Source organism: Ursus arctos, unplaced genomic scaffold, assembly GCF_023065955.2.
Source record: "Ursus arctos isolate Adak ecotype North America unplaced genomic scaffold, UrsArc2.0 scaffold_1, whole genome shotgun sequence".
Classification (NCBI taxonomy): domain Eukaryota; kingdom Metazoa; phylum Chordata; class Mammalia; order Carnivora; family Ursidae; genus Ursus; species Ursus arctos.
The window spans coordinates 60257933-60278882 of record NW_026622763.1 but is presented as its reverse complement, the minus strand read 5'-3'; the positions used below and the strand labels follow the sequence as shown (position 1 = coordinate 60278882).

Genomic DNA, 20950 nt, shown 5'->3' with positions numbered 1-20950 from the left:
GTTCAGACCTTTAGGAAGTTCTGGATCACTGGAGCTGACCAGCCTTACTGGCAGATACTCCACCCATCAGTCCAGTGAGTGTGGTCTATCTGGAGCTTCTAGAGGACAGGGACAATGCAGTGTTTTCACTTCCTGTTCACTTCCCCCCTCATGTAGTTGATTTCGTCAGCCAGCAGTTCTAAACACGCCTGATTTCCACACTCAAGACGGCATCTGCACTTAACTTGGGGTGTTTCTCTTGAACTTCCGGGGGCTCTGTAACCTAAAATGAGCTTTCAAAATCATCCATTTATCTTTTGTTCTTCACTTTTTAATCTGTGATGTTGATCTCAGAATGAATACCTTTTAGAGTACTTTATTATTTTCCTAAAATTTAGAGATAGCACTCAAATGAAATAGCAGATGTTTAGAGTACTTGATGTATTATTTTCCTAAAATTTAGAGAAAGCACTCAAATGAAATAGCACATGTGAATGACTTTGTTAGACTCCAAGGCCTTCTGCAAGCGGCCTGTGCTAACTGCATTACACATATGCAAGATTAGTAGATACAAGATGACTTCAGTAGCTTCTATTTCCTGTTTTCTTTCCACTCCAGTTGCCTCCTTCAATAACACACATCTGTTGATGAACTCTCTTCTCTATTTTAGTTCTATTCATTACTCGAATAGTCTGTGAATTGATATCTCCAGACAGGTATCTCACTAGTTCATTGGGAAGCTGCAAATGCTCAGGTCCGTTAGTGCTTGCCTTCAGAAGACAATCAAGTTGAGAAATTCAGAGCTTTTCAAATGTTAATCCAATCATTTTTCTTTTTTTTAAGTAGCTCATATTAAGGGATGATCAGAGAGTGATTTGCTGTATTTTCAATCCTATTGCAATGTCTGTTATCAATGTTTTCTTCACTTTTTCCTAAAGTTTAATCGGTATAAATTTTTGTAGAAGACTGCTGGATACCGAAGATGAGCTCAGTGATATTCAGACAGATTCGGTCCCATCGGAAGTACGGGACTGGTTGGCGTCCACCTTCACACGGAAAATGGGGATGATGAAAAAGAAATCTGAGGAAAAACCAAAATTTCGAAGCATTGTGCATGCTGTTCAAGCTGGAATTTTTGTGGAAAGGTAAGTGAAATTGTTAGTATCTCAAGATAATAAAATTTGGAAAGCAGGAGATTACTTATCATGTCAAAGTTATGAGTCAAATATTTTACTTACTGAGGAAAACTTCAATTATAAGTATACCCAGAATGAGCAAATTTAGAACTTTGTAATGAAATTGCCTAAACAAAAATGTTTTGTCCTGAGTTTATTATTTTTGTTTCTTTCAAACTGACATAAAGACTGGGGCGCCTGGGAGGCTCAGTTGGTTAAGTGTCTGCCTTCCGCTCAGGTCATGATCCCAGGGTCCTGGAATAGGGTCCCACATCAGGCTCCCTCCTCAGTGGGTAATCTGCTTCTCCCACTCCCGCTACCCTTCCCCTGCTGGTTCACTCTCTCTCTCTCTAGCTCTCTCTCGCAAATAAATAAATAAAATATTTTAAAAAAAGAAAAGACTAAAAGCAAAGACTTTTGAATGGCCAGTGCCCTCAAATGTACCTTTGTGAGCAACTGTTTAAAAAATCCTAGCACATTCATATATTACACAACTAATTTTACCTGAATAAAATGTAACGTTTCATAAAACAAATTCTATACTACATAATAAAGTCAAACAGACCTTTCTCTGCATTAAAGTGAAAGGAGCATCTTTCCATCGTGGGAGAAAATCTCATTATGTCTGCTTTTGAAGAGTTTTTTGACATTTATGTCACTGAAGCAACGAATACTTGATGGCCCCTAGAAGCACGAAATCAAATCACCATAGTTTCTCATGTGAAATACATGTTAATGTGGCCTAATTTTATATGCATTTAGCCCTTAAGAATACAGTTTATATAAGAATTAAAACTAAAGAAAATACTTGAAATAAACACGTTACATTTGACAATTTTGAAAACTAGTTAAATTATATATAAAAAGATGAAGCATTTTTTAAACTAATAAAATTGAGGAAGAGAGAATTTTTTTGTCAATGTACTTAAATTTAAGAGAGATCACATCATTTTTCATCTTCTGATATCTCTAGTTATTATTTCTAATGAACATTATACACTTTAATTTTCCTCTGTTAAAGGAAATACATTTGGGTTTCTAAAAATGTAAATGAGAATTCATTGCAAGAAGTATTTGATGCCCTTCAACAGATGAATGGATAAAGATGTGGTTCATATATACAATGGATTATTACTCAGCCATCAGAAAGGATGAATACCCACCATTTGCATCAACATCGATGGAACTGGAGGGGATTATGCTAAGTGAAATAAGTCAAGCAAAGAAAGACAATTATCATATGGTTTCACTCATATGTGGAACATAAGCAATAGCACAGAGGACATTAGGGGAAGGAAGGGAAAACTGAAGGGAGGGAAATCAGAGGGGGAGACGAACCACGAGAGACTATGGACTCCCGGAAACAAACTGAGGGTTTCAGAGGGGAGGGGGTGGGAGGATGGGGTAGCCCAGTGATGGGTTTATTAAGGAGGGCATGTGTTGCAATGAGCACTGGGTATTGTATGCAAATAATGAATCGTGGAACACTACATCAAAAACTAATGATGTACTGAACGGTGACTAACGTAATAATAATAAAAAAGTATTTGATGCCATTTAAAAATATAACTACAACACATAAAGCTTGAAATCACTTGTTTTCTGCCTCCACTGTCAATGATAACAACCACTTAGTGATTATTTAAATTATTTTGAGTATTTATTAACCATATTTAATTGGCTTTGATAAAAGAATCTTCATAATAAGCAATTTGATTAGTGTGGTGAGGTGATACCCACACCCCCTTATAAGATGCACAAAGTAGTCCCAATTCTGCCAGGTGGGACCAGAAGTCTGCAACAGGGAAGCAGGGCTAGAGAGAAAGAATATCTATAACCAAATTGCAATTTTTAAAAAACAATTTAGGAAAGTGTATGACAGTTATTGATTTTCACTAACACCAAATTAAAAATATCTCAATTGTAGCTCAGAAAGTCAGTGAGAGAATCACGATAAAAAAGAATATGTGTGATTTGATGAAAGAATGTATATTTTGTCTTTTTAAAGAAAATATTGTAGAACTTGGCAAACTAAAAAGGATGCAAACCGTGGGAGTAAATTTCTATTTCCATCCAGTAAAAGATTAACATTTCTGTAAAATATATTGATATGCTAAATTTTCTTTTTTTCATATGCTACATAAAATATTTAATGGCTTGTAGAAATATCAAATATTCTTGAACTAAACTAGCAAGCAGTCTTGAAGAAATCAGTATGTTAACAAACATATGGAAATCTCTTTGATTACTCTTGTATCTTGTATCTTGAATTTTCAAAGATAATCATCTTCAATTTTGAAAATTAAAAAGCCTTCCTGAGTATTCTCTCAAGTCTTCCCTCCCAAGACTCCATGACTCCTCAGGTCCTGGTAATTCATTACCCAGATATACCTCGAATCTGCTCACTTTCCCATCTCCCCTTCTCAATCCCAGTCTCCAGCTCTGTCATCTGCCATCAGAAATATGACAATATGGGGCGCCTGGGTGGCTCAGTCATTAAGCGTCTGCCTTCGGCTCAGGGCGTGATCCCGGCGTTCTGGGATCGAGCCCCACATCAGGCTCCTCTGCTGGGAGCCTGCTTCTTCCTCTCCCACTCCCTGTGCTTGTGTTCCCTCTCTCACTGCCAATCTCTCTCTCTGTCAAATAAATAAATAAAATCTTTAAAAAAAAAAAGAAAAGAAATATGACAATAGCTTTCCAGTTGGGCCCCCACTTCCTCAACTGCCCTCTCCAAACAAGTCATTTTACAGTGATGTTTTAAAATATAAATTAGTCCCTGTCACTCCTAAACTTAGAACCATCTGACGGTTTTGCATTCACTTGGTATTAAGTGCGACTTTGGTATCATGGTTTTGCAGGATTTGGCACCTTTTTACCTCCTTGCTTCATCAAATGCTACCTTCATTTTGACTGAATATTGTTCTGATTTCGACCCCATGAACATCCCTAACTCTTTCTCCCCTTGAGACCATTAATCCTGTTATGCCCTCTACCAAAGGTTTTCCCTGCCCTTGCCCATGGCTGGCCCTTCCTGTCTTCCCAAATGTCTTCCCTGACCACTCTGTACAGTGTTCATCACTTTGTCTATCCTGACCAGTGGTTTACCTCACAGCACTGAGTGCTGTTTGTAATCATGTATTTTTTATTTATTGCCCCTCTTCACTGTTCAGTAAGCCTCACGAAAGCAGCAATGGTCTTTTCTTGTTCGCCACTGGTTTCTTACCTAATGCAGTGTCTGACATAAGATAGTTTTTGGTTTTTGTGTTTTTTTGAGTTTTTGAATTACACATTGCAACTCTAGTAAAAACTTCCAAAAATAGTTCACCATATTTCCAGTTGGACTTTCACCACCTGCAGGAGCCCAGGAAATTCATTGTTCTTTTTCAGCAACTTGTAATATGTCAGCTATTTACTCAAGTGTGAGGCAGCTGTATTAAAGTTTCCCCCACACGGATTCCGATCCCAGTCATCCTCATTTTTTTGCCCTAATATTTTATTCCCGATTATAGGATTAGAAAAGATAATGGGGAAGTTTATGGTGACTAACATAATATAATAAAAAAAATTTAAAAAAAAAAGAATTGTAGCCAACAGCAGTGGCTGCAGAGTAGTGAGAACAGTAACGTTAATTATAATCATGGCTTTCTTGTAATGAGCACTTATGCTAGGCATTTATATCATTTACTCTTCACAAAAAGTTTATAATTATCCTCATTTTACAGATGAGTGACATTAAGTAGTTTTACAAAGATCATATAGCTAGTGAGTGGCTAGTCTGAGATTTAAAGCATGTCTTCTGGAAGCCTGGGTGGCTCAGTCGTTAAGCGTCTGCCTTCGGCTCATGGCGTGATCCCGTGGTCCTGGGATCCAGCCTTGCACCGGGCTCCCTGCTCTGTTGGGAGCCTGCTTCTTCCTCTCCCACTCCCTCTACTTGTGTTCTCTCTCTCGCTGGCTGTCTCTCTCTCTCTGTCAAATAAATTAAAAAGTAAATAAGTATGTCTTCTCTTTGCTACATCCTACTGCCTTTCTGTGCCATGAAGTCACACGGATTGAAAGTTACTTAATTTTTTAAATTTCCTACTCCTGATCATTGTATTGACCTTATTTTCCTAGTCCATTATCCTTTTGTTTCCCCTGTCTCTCCATTTTTTAGTGATAATGACTAGAAAAATAGAAAATACTGTTGTCTCAAAAAAAAAAAAAAACCCAAAAAGCTAAATATCATTATTGACAATAATTATTTTCTGGGTCTGTTATAATGCAATTACTAATTTCCTTGCCCTGCAAGACTACAATAATTATGCCTATCTCAGTGGAGTAATTAATGTATTTTTATTTATAAAATGCTCTGAAATCTTCCAAGAGAGAGAATAAGGATAATTTTTTATTATAACCTATTACCCATATTCAAAAATTATTTAGAGTCATTTAAAATAAACATTAAATGGAAATAGTGAAATACTGGGGCGCCTGGGTGGCACAGTGGTTAAGCGTCTGCCTTCGGCTCAGGGCGTGATCCCGGCGTTGCAGGATCGAGCCCCACATCGGGCTCCTCCGCTATGAGCCTGCTTCTTCCTCTCCCACTCCCCCTGCTTGTGTTCCCTCTCTCACTGGCTGTCTCTATCTCTTTCAAATAAATAAATAAAATCTTAAAAAAAAAAAGAAATAGTGAAATAAAGTAATAAGTCTCTGTGATAAAATGGGGAAATATTTTATCAAGAAAGCCTAGACTAGAGATATACATAAATGCAATATTTTAATTCTGAGCTTTCAAGAAGTCAAGATTAAAAGAGAAACATGAGGGGTGCCTGGGTGGCTCAGTTGGTTAAGTGACCATCTCTTGGCTTTTGGCTCAGGGTCCTGAGATGGAGCCCCGCATCAGGCTTCCTGCCCAGCGGGAGTCTGCTTGTCTCCCTCTCGCTCCACCCCTACCCCAGCTGGCATTCTCAAATAAATAAATAAATCTTTAAGAAGAGAGAGAGAAACATGAATTATTTGGCATTTATTATCTTTAAGAGAGAGGTTTTACATAGAAACTAAGTAATATGTCTTATGGATTTTTAAGACATAAGGTACGTTGAATCAAAAAGGTTAGTGTCTATGGGTGCCTGGGGGGCTCAGTCAGTCAAGTGTCTGATTCTTCATTTTGGCTTAGGTCATGATCTCAGGGTCAAGAAAGCGAGTCCTGCCTCAGGTTCAGTACTCAACGCGGAGTCTGCTTAAGATTCTCCCTCCCTCTCCCTCTGCCCCTCCCGCTTGTGCTCTGACTCTCTCTCTCTCTAAAACAAATAAATTTTTAAAATCTTAAAAAAAAAAAAAAAGGTTAGTGTGTTCTGTAGTGGTTTTATGAAATTGCAAAATATTTTCCAAATGACTATTTCTTATATTGACCTCCCTCATATAAACTAATGATGTAATCATTAAATTATGACTTTGTTCAGGCATATAGTCTAGGAATGTAGCTTGCCAATGGACTAACAATATGGAAATGAAGGGACATTATTCATAGTTAATTCTTTCTTCCCAGGACTTTTTAGATGAACCATGTATCTTCCAGTTCTGAATAAAAGTCTATGCTATTCCTACGCATTGGGGTATCACATTGGTTTTCTTGTCACATGAACTAACGGAAGAGTTTCATATATTGGGTTTATGTCATTTTCGTTGCCCATCAGAAGATCCGGCAAATTACTAATTAATAAACATACTTCCAGTGGTGCTATTATAAAAATGGAAATAACTTTGTTCTGCATAATGTTTCTTAATTTTTATGAAGTGACGGTTTGAACAAACTTCAGCAATTTTTGTCAATACGGTCTGCCCTAATATTTTTAACTTTAAAAAAGGAAGCTGTGTAAATTCTGATGATACTACATATTCTCTAATTTCCATTTTATTAAAAAAAGAAGAAGAAGAAGAAGAAGAAAGAAATCCATAAAGGAAATATTTTGATGACATTCAGCTTCAAGACCAAAAATTTTGGCACATAAATGGATGCAAAACCAGAATATTCCATCATTGATATGGTGGTATGCCAGAAAGCTTTGTTGCACATACAAAGAACAGTCTGTTTTAATAGGGATGAAGCAAAGAAAAAGATGTCAATCATATTGACTTAGTAGGGTGCTTGTGTGTAGATGAATTCATATTAACATATGTCACATTGTAGATTCTCAATAAATGGTGACCATAGTTATCATTGTTGCTACAAAGAGAGCCTGTAACTAATGATAAAAGGTGAACATGCCAAAAGTAATCTTTCCCCTTATATTTAAAAAAGTAGTTGAAAACTTTGAATAAATGAGTCTTATATATACACTTATTTTTCTTTTTCAGAATGTACAGAAAGTCCTATCACATGGTTGGTTTGGTATATCCAGAAGCTGTCATAGTAACATTAAAGGTGAAATAATTTCAGTTATTTTAATTTTTCAAATAGTCATGTTTTCAAATCTTCTTAAAATGGCTGGGCAAAAATGAGAATAGGTCTTTGCTACAACATGTCCTAAGTTCCAAATCATGACTCATTGTAGACTTATATGAGGATTGATTTACACTAATGTCACATTATAGGATATTAATTACTCCTTGGATCTTGTGAGATTTTGATTTCGTCAACTATGAGCACAAATATTACTTATTTTTTTATTTTTAATAACCTTTAGAAACCAACACAATATTTTAGTATGAGAGAAAGTAAACACTTTTCTAAAATATAGTACAGAGAAAATGTATAAATTAACAGGTTAAGGAAGGAAATATCACCAGTAAAGAATATTTTTAGTTAAATAGTTCTTACTTCCTGAGATACCTTCTTGTCTTATTTGTCCTCAATGAAGCATCTGCAGTAGTTTATAAATGTGAATCATCATTGTTGATAAAAATCCCCCAAAGTGGAAAACTAACCTTTTACTCAATGGGAAACCCCTGACAGGAACTATAAATAGCAGCCTCCTAACAATCTGAACTAATTCTTGTGTTAGCTTTAGAATTTGATAAAAGATTTGTTGGCCTCATTTAAGCTTTACTAATGGTAAAATGTCTTCTAACACAACCTTCAGAGATTTTAAATTTACAAACAGATAAAGCAAGTGTTTGGGGATCAAATCAGGGCCAAATGCAAGGAATTTAACAAAGGCATACAAGCAAATCAAAAAATATCTCCTTGGTGTTTTCAAGTGATTAAAAATACCATTTGAAGCTGTTATCACAATTTTCAAAAGCAGTATTTTTAAAAGAGACTGTTTGAATACTATTTATCAGATTCTCAGTTTAGTTTCAGCATGTTATGGTACAGATCATTGTCTTCTGTAAAAATGTATTAAATGAATAAAGTTCTAAATAATCCCAGCTCAAATTTAAAATTAATGCATAATTTTAAGGTTGCCCTATTCAATACTAAACCTGCTGTGTGTATGTAAACACACACTTTACTAAGAGTGTCTAATAATCATTAAAACTGACTGTTGTATTTCTTCAAATTTTTAAAATTTCCGTGATTTATTTAGTATTGGAGCTCCCACTTTATGTGAAAACCTCCTTAGTGTATAGGACTGATTTCACTTCTTACAAGTCCATTTTGTGAACCCCTCCACAAGTTTTCAACCCGGAATTACCTAAAGCAAAAATCATGAGGTAGCTGGAATGGTTTGGCATAGCTCTCATTGCTTACTCTCCCACTGTCAGTGGATTTTTTTCCAAGGGTATGGATGTGTTTCCCTATATGCCTGACCACTTCCCTAGGGAATCGCCTGAAATGCTATAATTACTTTCCTCCTCCTTCTCCTCAATCAAAAGACTCACTTCCTTTTCCTTTCCATCTGTCCCTGGAGGAAAGTATACATGAATCAGCCAAGGTTAGAGTGAGTAATAAGGTGGAATATACTTAAAAGCAGACATAAAATATGAAAGCTTTAAATCAAAGAATGAACTCTTATGGTGGAATTTCAAGCCATGTAGAATGTAGTGGGTGAGAAAGAGAAGTTGAGGCTCCTTTCCCCTATCCCTCCATTGATATCACCTTCATAACCCGTAATTCTACCTTAAAATGAAGCCCACTCTGGGCAAGTGATTTATGGCATGAATTTGAAGAGAGATTGAGAATAAGATCAGTATTATAGTGTTATCAGGTTTATTACATCAAGTTTGATAACTTTGGGATTAGGGGGAAGATTTTAAAACTTACATTACACATTATGGCCTCACTTTTGTGAACCCATGGATACTAAGTGGCTCTGTCATATAAATATAGTCTGATGTTCTAAATCAAAACGTAGCCTGGTAAATCTATAATGCCTGATCTCTCCAAGAATTTTTCATAGAAAGAAACAACTATATCATATTGCCATCTAAAGTATTTACTCCTTTTTTTTTTACAGGATGTTGATAAATGGTCTTTTGATGTATTTGCTTTAAATGAAGCAAGTGGAGAACACAGTCTGAAGTTTATGATTTATGAACTGTTTACCAGATATGATCTTATCAATCGTTTCAAGGTCAGAAACATGGAACAAAAATGAAATGCTCTTAGAATTAGTTATCTGAATAAGAATGAAAATGCAGAACATCGAGTCATTAATCAATGCATTTTATAATGTTTCTAGTTGGCAGGTCACAGAACAGGAGGATGAGTTCACCACATGATATAGCCATTTTCCACGACTCACTGACATATATCCACACGGAGATCATGAGGCCATTGTAGCCTCATTGCAATGTTTTTAAAAAATATGATCTCCTGTGTTCCTAAAACACAGATTGAACCTTTCTTGGCAGCTTTTCTTAAACTGAGATGAAAGGGCTTTTAATTAATTTCATTTTAGAGCCATTTAAGCAGCAGATTTGATCCAGATTTCTGAGCATTCTGCAACCTGTACCTTTCATCATTACCAGTGGAATCATGGAAATTTTAGAGCTAGAAGTACTGGGAGGTCATTTATTTTAATCCCTTGTATTACAGATAGAAAAACTAGACATCACCAATTGTAACTGGGAATTTTACCCTTTTAAGCAGTAGCCTTCTGTCTTGACTCTGAAAGATACAAACATTCACAGACGACAGTATGGGTAAGAATGTTAGTTCATCTATCTTAGTTAAACAGCTGGGGGTTACGATCTTTCTTAGGATTGAAAGCTAACAGGTTAATGAAATAGTTTTTCAGAACAACCTACATTTAACTTCAAAAAACTGCTGCCCACATCTGACACAATTGTGTCCCACCCCAAACATTGTTGTGCTCATGTTGATTTAGTGCTACTATTTTAGTCAAAATATAATCATAATTATTACTTTTTGCAGATTCCTGTTTCTTGCCTAATTTCCTTTGCAGAAGGTTTAGAAGTTGGTTACAGCAAGTACAAAAATCCTTATCACAATTTGATTCATGCAGCTGATGTCACTCAAACTGTGCATTACATAATGCTTCATACAGGTATCATGGTAAGAAAGTTTTTATTACCGAAGTTTGTTGGTTTGTAATATCAAATTCCTTTCTCCTACATTGCCATTGTCCCACATTGCCATTGTCCTTTCAATACCCACAGGAGTATTATAAGTGATGATCTTTTGGATTTTTGAGGGTTAATGAGTTATTCGTAATATACATTTTCCGAAACATATTTTAACTCCATTAAAAAAAAAGATTCCCAGAGGCAAATGTAAATATACTGCCTATTTTCTAAAATTTGGACTCCAGAACATTTTTGTGTATAATTTTTTCCCCAAAGGAATCAACCAAAAAACCAAAAAGTGACCTAGATAAAGTCTTGGGATAAAAGTTAGTTATAGTGCTCTTCCCTCATATTATCATGTTCTCCCAAGCTGACTTCTGTGGAGTTTTCTTTTTTACTTGAGTTGATAATCACAATCAATCCTAATATAGGGATTTGGGAAATTATTTATGTGAATTTTTCCAAATTCTCCTTCCTCTTCTTTGTATATAAATGAATCAATGAATAAGTAAATAAAAGATTCAGCAATGCAATCCCAGGACAACAACAAGTAAATGTTAGGAATTCTGACTCTGCCTGGAATTTCTGTAATATCTCAGAGTTTAGGGTGACTCCCAGAAAGTGAAAAGGAAGGAGCAACTCTTTCTTCTTAAAATTCCACACTGAGGTGGGTTCAAAGGGGTATAGGCCATATGAGATGCCCAAATCTTGGTACCTTCTTGATTCCTTATGTGTCAGCCTATGCTGAAGTGGTGCCATAAATTGCCTTTAAGTAGAATGTTCCATCAAATCCCATAATATATTTTGACTTCAGAAATCACACACCTGTTCTATTGGGTCATTGGCACTCAGATCTATGTAACTAATACTCTTTGGGGCCCAGAGATCCTCAATACCTCATCTGTCCACACCAGAGACTAGTCCTACTCTGGTCCCATGCAAAGTCCCTAGGGCCACAGTATATTGTCTTGAAGATCTTGAAAACTTACAACAGTTATATGATTTTTCAACTTTATTATATAAATTTTCATATTAATTTTATTTTTCCCCAAGAAACTATAGTGTTTTGTTTGCTATACACACAATCCATTTTCAGTGGTTCATCCAATAGTGTCTCATATGATGATTGAAGAAATTGTTTACTTCTCTTCTTCAGCTTTCTTTGCTTCCAAAATGTTGCATATCCATCAATGCCTTGGGCTCAGATCCCACTCCTAACCCATGTTTTGATTATCTGTTGCTCCAAAATTTAATGGCTTAAAACAACAACTTAGCAATAACTCTCAAGGGTCTGTAGTTACAAGGGTCCCAACTAGCAGGTTCTCATTTGAGGTCGTTGATGGGCTTATAGTCAGCTAGCAACCATAGCTGAAGACATCTGAGAACATCACTGGGCAAGATGTCCATGGTGGTTCATTCACATAGCTGGCAGCTGATAATGGCTAATGGCTAGGAGCTCAACTTTTAAGAAAGGCTTTTAATAAAGGATTTTCTTGAAATCTCACCACCAATTCAACAGAAATCAGCACTCTACCACAAAATTACAAAGTAATGTAACCTGTTTTGGAGTTAAGTCCTATTTGGGGGAGGCAGAAATCTCAAAAACCGTTATGCAGTAGCATGAGCCCCTTGTGACCTTGTAGAAGGCCGAACTGTATGTGTTGTCAACCTCATACCTTGTGTTTTCCTATTGTAAGGTATAAATGGTCTTCATAGACTTATGGTATGAATGTGCCCATTGGCTGAGATCAGATGCAGTCATGGCTAGACTTCCTTGGTCCTAGGTTGAAGCTTACTCACTCTTCTTTCCAGGACTCTGATTTGACACCTAAAAGGAGGAAGTAGAAGTTAACAATAATAAGTAGAAAATCAAGCATGCAAAGACATAGCTTTAAAATATTATAAGCTTTTAGAAAGTAGTATTACCTATAATTGTTTCTAGCATGTGTGCACAAACACACACACACAGGAATTCTTTTAAAGTTCCTTTGCTTTAATAAGACTTCACTGTCACAGCTGTATCTTGAGCTCTTGGCCTCCTGACAGCCACAAATGCTATTATCCTTGAAAAAGTCACTTCAGCCTCTTCCTGGTTAGAGCTTCTTGCTGTTTCCGTTCTAAGGCCTTGGTCTTGAATCTGATAGTGAGATGGTTTTCACTTTAAGTGTGGTATGTCCTCTTTCCTGAATTCTGTGGCTTTGAAAAAACTGAGAAATGAAATATTTAAGTGATACTCTGAAATGGAAACTGAAGTGATTAAGTTTCTTCAGAACAAGATGGAATGGAAAAGTAATGTCTGCTTCAGTATAATCAAATATCTACTTAAATTATGAAATGCAATGAGAAGATATATACCATTTTATGCTGGGAGGTAACCAAAATTTCATCGTTTAAAAATACGTTTTGCTTACATACATTTCTTTTTCTTTTTTTTTTTTTTTGCTATCAGTATAAACAGAGCCAAATAAAGTCTCCTATTTTGCTTCAGAACCTCTCTTCTAAAGGTGACATTGAAGGGATGAAGGACGCTGTTTTATTGGTAAATAGGGAAATTCAAATCCATGATGTGACTTTTCCCTCAGGCTTGTGAGGAGGACTTGTTCCCAGATATAACAAGCCATTCCAACTTCTCTGGAAGACGGGAAATCTGGCCCAGTCTGGCATGGCTCCTAGAAAGTTGATATTAGTAAAGATCACATAATCCATAATTTTCCAATCATAACAGAACTTCACTCTACTTTAGCAGGTTTCATTGGGGAACTGTTTTCTGATTTATTCATCCTTCAGCAACAATGTGTCAGTGGGCTATTTACTCATCCATTAGTTTGGCCATTACAAAAATAGTCTAGTGGAATACTGTCATTGTCATCTGAGATCAGGAAAATACATTTAAACTACAGGAAGTAATGAGAAATTTTATGATAGATGGTAAGAGGAAAGGCAAAATGAATTGTGAATTTATTGCCTATGTTGCCAAAACTTGGTTTCACAGCCAGCTTGATAGCTTTAGGGAAGTTATTTTAACAAGCTTTTCTTTAGATGACAAAAGTAGTGGTAGGGGAGTATTAATTTTCACACAGATGAATGCGTTGGTTCTTTGAAACAACAAAAAATGTATTACAGAAATATCCATTTAGCTGAAACTCCTCGGATTTGATATGGGGAAGACTGGGTCACTGGCTTCAGTGTTTTAGTTGAAGCCCTGCCATTTCAGGACAGTCTTATCTGTGACATTTCTGGAGCACTCTAGTGGCAGCCCCAAACTGTCAGGTAACTAATGCAGCCTGCCACCTGCAAAATGTTCTGAGGACCCGTGCCTGAAGGGGATTGTGATGAAGTTATTGTCCTTCAGTTTGTTACTGCCACACGGAATACCCTCAGCCTGGGAGCGGACACGGCAGAGGAGAGTTGATGCTAGTACACCCTCTGTCTCTCTCTGTCCTTTGACAATTACCTTGTAGCCCTGTGCCAAGGTGACAGTGGTATGTGGTAGCTTAATCCATTTGCTAAAGAGCAAATCGCTTCACCAAATGCTGCCAAGCCACCTCCAAATGTCTCTCTGAATTTGAAATCTTCTGAGGGCCTTTGTAAGGGAACACTTGCATTTAAAGGCTCCTAACCCTGTGTTCTAACATTAAGAGTAGAAGAAAGAAAGATGATGTGAAATCTGTTTCCTTTGGAAATTGTAGTCCATTGACCACACCCAGGAATAGCCTCCCACACTCTGGAATGACTCAATTTTTCTCCAATCAATTTACAAAAAAATATGCCACTATGTCTCTATTCTACCAACTATGTGGAAATTCTGTTCTTGCAAATAACTTCTCAGACAACAATGTTTGGAAGAGTGGAAAGAGTACAGGCTTTCAAGGCAATCAGACATAGGTTCGAAACCCTGTTCTACCATGACCTAGATCACTCACTCTCTAACTTGGTTTTCTTGTCATTAATATGTGGTTAATAATACTGACCATCCTGTAGGATGACAGTGAAGAGTCAACGATATCATATATGTAAAGCACCTAACTTAGTTCCTGAAATATAATAGGTATTAACACACATTGTAATATCAAAAATAATTATCAATTTATTTTTATCATATATTATTTTATTTTATGTATATTATGTATTAATATTATTGTAACACTTTCTGTACTGGATAAATTATAGCAAACTATGTCATCCCATTCAAAGGGCTAGAGAAAAAAGAGTCTAACTCTGTAATTTAGCTAAAAGTGTTGTTAATTATGCTGTTTTAGACACACCAGGAACTAACAGGTCAATGTGATTTTCTGACCTGAAATTCTCCCAACCTTATATACACACATACACTTTCTCTCGCACACACACAAACATACACACACACACTGAATAATTCAGATGTGGAAATTTACACCATAAGTCTTAAAGCTCTATTTAGAGCTTCTACCCATCAACATACCCAGTTAAACCATCTAGAAATTCTGCTTCTGAAGCCTTAGAAAAACGTATTCTGCATATTGCCTCCCTCAAGTAACGAATGCTGTTGTCATCCACAGAAGAAATATTGTGATCTCCGGAAGGAACAGAAACTTTGGAATCAGATTTTGGGTTGAATTCCTGCTCTGCCACTTGATAGCTACGTAACCTTTGGCAGGTTGACTCAATTCTTAAGGATTCAGCTTTGTTATCTGCCAAGTAAAGATAAAAATAACTATCTCATAAAAGGAAAACAAGATAGTTATACAGATTAAAAGAGACCATCTAGCTAAAATGTCCAGTCAATGTTAGTTCCATCTCCTTTCTTTCTGACATTATTATAAAAACTATTGATGGCAGTCAGCATGTCTCTATGATATAATCTGAGGACTGCTCATTTTAGAGTTAGTCTACCGGGGCATTTCTCTAGGCAAAATGCACACTGCGGTTTAGATGAAGCACAGTGTCTGCACTGCTCTTGACTCATCGTTTTAACCCTTTATGTCTGCCCATGAGGAATCAGAAGCATGTAGGTTATGTGCTGACCACTGTGCTAGTTGGGAAGAGTGATATCACTCAGCCTCATTCTCTCTGGCATGTTCTCATGAATCACTTACAAAATCCATGAATTTAAGCAGTCATTTTCTGAGTTGAAATTCTCATGTGGAACCAGTGTAAAATGAATGAACAACGAAGGAACTAAAAATCAGCCCAAAATTCTACTTTCACTAATACAAAATAGACATGCTTTTAAATTAAGTGTGAGAGTTCAACACTTCACTCTCTTCAAACTATTTTATAATTTAAACTTAATTATTAGGGCTATAGTGTGGCAATAAATAAGAGGAATTCATGGAGGAAGTACTATTTATGGGAAGCCGAGAATAATGAGACTAAAAACAGGAAATAAGTATAATCAATTTGACAGCTAGGAAGATAATAATTTTAAATACTTATGAGATAATCTATAATTAAAATCCATCTCTGCTGCCCTAATTTAATGTTTTTTATAATTACGGCTTTATATTCTATATTATTGTAGGTATTAAATATTGCTGTTTTTTTAATCACAGTTAAATCTGTAAATCTTAAATATAATCAATAGGAAATACATAAGGGGCACCTGGGTGGCACAGTCTATTAAGTGTCAGACTCTTGGTTTTGGCTCAGGTCATGATCTCAGGGTCCTGGGATTGAATCCTACATTGGGCTCCATATCAGTGAAGAGTCTGCTTAAGATTCTCTTCTCCTTCTGCCCATCCACCCAATATGCGCACTCTCAAATAAATAAATAAAATCTTTAGAAAAAAATAGGATATACTTAAGAAAATTGGCGACTTGTTTCTAGGATCAATTTTTTTATATATAAAACAATGAGTTTCTGGGAGTACAAAAGCTTGTTTAACTTCAATTGCTATTCATGTCATGGTGTTTAATTCCACAGTCTCATTGGGGACATTAGAGGCTCAGTCCCACTTCAGTCTATTATAGAGGCCATTCTTCCTTTTAATGACTCACAATTAAATGCACCCATAAACACAAAATAGCTAGTTATATCAACTCCCATTGGTTCTGAAAATCATTTCTGCTTCAGTCATCCAGCTGTGAGACATTTATTCTTGAATTGCAATCACTAAAGGTATGTTAGCTCACTATTATTTTCCAAACTCAATGCCTTCTACAGTGCATTTAAGGTAATAAGTTCAATAAAATGACAATTTTTCTGTATTTTACACAATGACAAGATTTGTGAAAGGCACAGTGAATACATTAACCTAAAAACTTCTCTTAAAACTCCACAGGGAATGATCACTAATTCTATTTTCATGGGAACTGTGACTGAGAGGGTAAATAATTATTTGCCTCAGGGTCAACAAAGATTTAAAACCAGAATTGTCTGATTATCCATAGTCTCTTTCCACTACTCCTTACTACCTTCTCCTAATGCAAAACTGGTGAAATTCAAGTCAGGAGACAAATATTAAGTTCCTGCTATGTGCCAATTACCATGATAGGTTATGTGAAGAGGAGCAAAGATTAATAAGATCATGCCTTTGTCAATTATGAAATTCAACAGTTGTCACCTCTTGTTTTTGACTCATGGACCTACAATGGCTCCCTCTTGCATTTTATACAAAATCCAGATTCATCAGCTCTAATCAAAGTAGTCCATCAACTCTTCCCATAATCTGCACTCTCTTTCCATTCTCATTCCACTCGACTCTCCAACACAGTTGTACTGTTGGTGATTCAACTTCCATAGGGGCCGCTACAGTATCATTCTGCATTTGCTCTTTCTCCTTAGAATCTCTCTGTTCCTCACATTGCATTTAGGTACTAAACTTTGTCCATCCTTCTTCCAAGATCACTGCCACCAAATGGACATTCTATCTGCCCTTCAATTGTATCTTTTTCTGTGACCTTTTATCAAGTATGTATGTAGTTTACATTATATTTTTCTGTTGCTTTGTACAACTTAATTGTTTCAAGTATGTGGAATGAGAATACTAAGAGCAAGCTTCATATCATTGGGATCCTCCATTCTTTCAATCAAGTACCGCCTACTTGTACCTCTATCTAATAGAACTTTCTGGGATGATGGAAACACTTTGCATCCGCACTGTTCCACACGGTAATTACTTGCCACATGTGACTATTGAGTAGTTGATGTGGCTTCTGTGCCTGGGAAAGTGAACTTAATTTTACTTAACTTTATTTATTTTCGATTTAAGTGTTCACCTGTGGTTACCGTAACAGATAGTGTAGTAAAACTGTTACGTAAAATTTCAGTGATGAATAAACTACAAAATTATCTGAGTAGACTTATAATAGCAGAGAAATTTTATTAAACCATCCAGTTGATAACAGAAAGATCAATGTATATGAAGCAGGTGGTTTGAATTTATATGAAAACACTTGTTCTATCTTTTATTATTAAGTTTAATTGCACAGTCAGGATATGTGTGTTATGAAGAGCAAATCTGGTCAATTCTTAGAAACTCTTACAAATCTTAATATAAAATAGAAAAGTGAAGTTCAGTTCTTTAATGAGCAAAGTGAATATTTTCAACTCTTAGGTGGAAAATTTTCTCATAGCAGGGTTTTCTACAAAAGTTGAGCTAAAGATATTTTAATGGTGTATGGGCCTTATGTTAAAAATTACTAAACTGTAATTGATTTCATGAGAGCCCAAATTTGTAAGTCTGTGAATTCAAAAATCCACACAGGGTTTACCTTTTAAATCATAGAAAATTACTCCTTTTCTGATTGGCAAGGAAGATTATAATGTCTGTATTTTGAATTTACAAGCTGTGAAACAATCATTGACCTCATGAAGCTTCCATTATGCACAAGGAATGTGAAACAGGAAGAAAAAATGTATTTGAAATCACTAAAAATAATTTAACATATTTATATGATTACTTATACTGGGTGCACAGAAAATCTCTTTTGTAGAAATACAACATGGCCTCGGCTTTCTAAATATGATAGTATCTTTCTTTAATTTACTAGCACTGGCTCACTGAACTGGAAATTTTAGCAATGGTCTTTGCCGCTGCCATTCATGATTACGAGCATACAGGAACCACAAACAACTTCCATATTCAGACAAGGTAAGTTATATAAAGTATAAACTTTTCTAACTTAAAATTTGAAATTTATTTTTCTACGTATTATTTATTTTTAAGAAAATTTAAAAAATAACAGTGAAGATGTCTAGTAAGTAGTTTTAATGGATTTTAGCAAAATTCCTTAAGTTACAATCAATTATTTATCAAGAAAACTGTATAAATATTTGGTGAGATATTTAGCAATTTAAAGAATGTAAAAATGCATCAGATAATTTCTCTCTGCCCAGAACTTATGCTTTGAACTATCACACAAGTCAGACGTCTACTGACTGAGATGAATCTCGCAACATATTATTTAAGGCATGAGTTTAGTATCATTATGTATTTGAAAGTAATAAAATTGTGCTTCTGAAAAAAAATCAAAGAAACCTTATTTCCAGGTTAGTGTGAAGTACTAAATTTACAATAATTAGAAAATGAGATTTTTAATGATGGTAATAATGGCAGTTATTAGAATCAAAATACCAGAGTGGAGATATATCTGTCTGCTAGGGCTGTTATCACAAATTCACAGATTGGGTGGTTTAAATAACAGAAATTTTCTCACAGTTCTGAAGTCTAGAAGTCCAAGAAGTGTCAGGAGGTTTGGCTTCTGTAGAAGCCTCTCTGCTTGACTTACAGGTGGCCACCTTCTCACTGTCTTCACATGGCTTTTTCTCTGTGGGTACACATTCTTGGTATCTCTTCTTCTTCTTGTGAGAACGTCACACATATTGGATTAGGCCACACCCTGATAGTCTTATTTAACTTTAATTACCTCTTCAAATGCCTTATCTCCAAATACAGTCACATTCTAAAGTACAAGGGGTGAGGACTTCAACATACGAATTTTGGGGTGACATAATTCATTTCATAACAGAAAGGTGCTCTGTGTTCTTTTTGGTTGCACAGAGATCTCAGTGCCTGGGAGGCAGTATGCGTCTAGGACCCATCGTGATCCAACTTTCTATATATATAGGATCCTGACATTTCTCTAAGTCTTTCACTAGTCAGAGATGCTTGAGATGGAGATGGAAGTTGAGAGACTGATGTTTCTCTGGAACTACTATAGAACCCTCCAGGCTTATTAAAGGAAAACTAAATTTATTTTTTTGGTTTTTTCTTTTTTTTTAATTAATAGACTTTATTTCTTAGAGCAGTTTTAGATTTATAGAAAAACTGAACAGAAAGTACATAGTTCCCATATACTCTCTTTCCCCACCCCCACAGTTTACCCTTTTGTTAACATCTTGCATCAGTATGGTACATTTGTTATAATGAACCACTACTGATAAATTATTATTAACTAAAGCCCATAGTACACATTAGAGTTTAGTCTTTGAGTTACACATTGTATGGGTTTTACAAATGTATAATGCCATTATCCCCCATTATAGTATCATACACAATAGTTTCACTGTCCTAAAACCCCCTGTGCTTCACCTATTCATTCCTCCCTTCCTTCCTACCCCCTTACACCTGACAACCTCTGGTTTTGTTAATATTTTATGGTTTTTCCTTTTCTAAAATGTCATATAGTTGAAATCCTATGATATGAAGCCTTCTCAGACTGGTTTCTTTCACTTAATAATATGCATTTAAGGTTCCTCATGTCTTTCCATGGCTTGATAGCTCATTCATTTTCATTGGTGAACAATATTCCATTGTATGGATGTGGCAGAGTTTGTTTCCTTATTTGCCTATGAAGGATATCTTGGTTACTTCCAAATTTTGGAATAAAGGTTATGAATAAAGGGGCTATCAATATTCATGTGCAGATTTTTGTGTGATCTGTTCATTTGCTTTTTAATAGCAATATTTCTAACAATTTTACAGCTATAGGAAATTATTTTTTAATGTGGATATCATAGGAACATTTTATTAAAAGATTAGACATTTTTAGAGCTTTCAGTGACTACAGTGACAGAGCCACATTATGGATCATCTAGTCAAGGCCTCACAATTCAAAAAGTGAAAACAAAGACCGCAGGAGATGAAATGACCTATCTGTATGCATGTAGTCAGTTGATGACAGTGGCAGAATTGAGAAGCTGAGAAGAGGGACATTCTCAATCCAGTCTACTCATACAACCTGACCCCATGACCAAGGCAGATACATGAGCGTTCCAGTCTTCTATAGCCTGAAATGGGGTGGGCTTAGATAACATGGCCCCTTGATGGAGACAGAGGAATAGTTGAAATTCCAACAGTGAAATATTGAGGAAGGCATTCTGTCTATCCCCAGAGTCCCTGAGATTGACAGACTGTGAAGGGAAA

The 20950-nt window shown here is 35.8% G+C and overlaps 1 protein-coding gene across 8 annotated transcripts in view; it reads left to right on the top strand.

Moving 5' to 3' along the window:
- The window catches only part of PDE1A (phosphodiesterase 1A), a 284858-nt gene that overhangs the window by 172129 nt on the left and 91779 nt on the right, over positions 1-20950 (top strand). For all 8 annotated transcript variants that reach the window (XM_057303243.1, XM_026492392.4, XM_048214563.2 and 5 more), the window contains exons 3-7: positions 942-1124; positions 7491-7557; positions 9533-9649; positions 10453-10593; positions 18576-18676. In XM_057303243.1, the coding sequence (XP_057159226.1) occupies positions 942-1124; positions 7491-7557; positions 9533-9649; positions 10453-10593; positions 18576-18676 (609 nt within the window). The remainder of the gene's footprint in view (positions 1-941; positions 1125-7490; positions 7558-9532; positions 9650-10452; positions 10594-18575; positions 18677-20950) is intronic.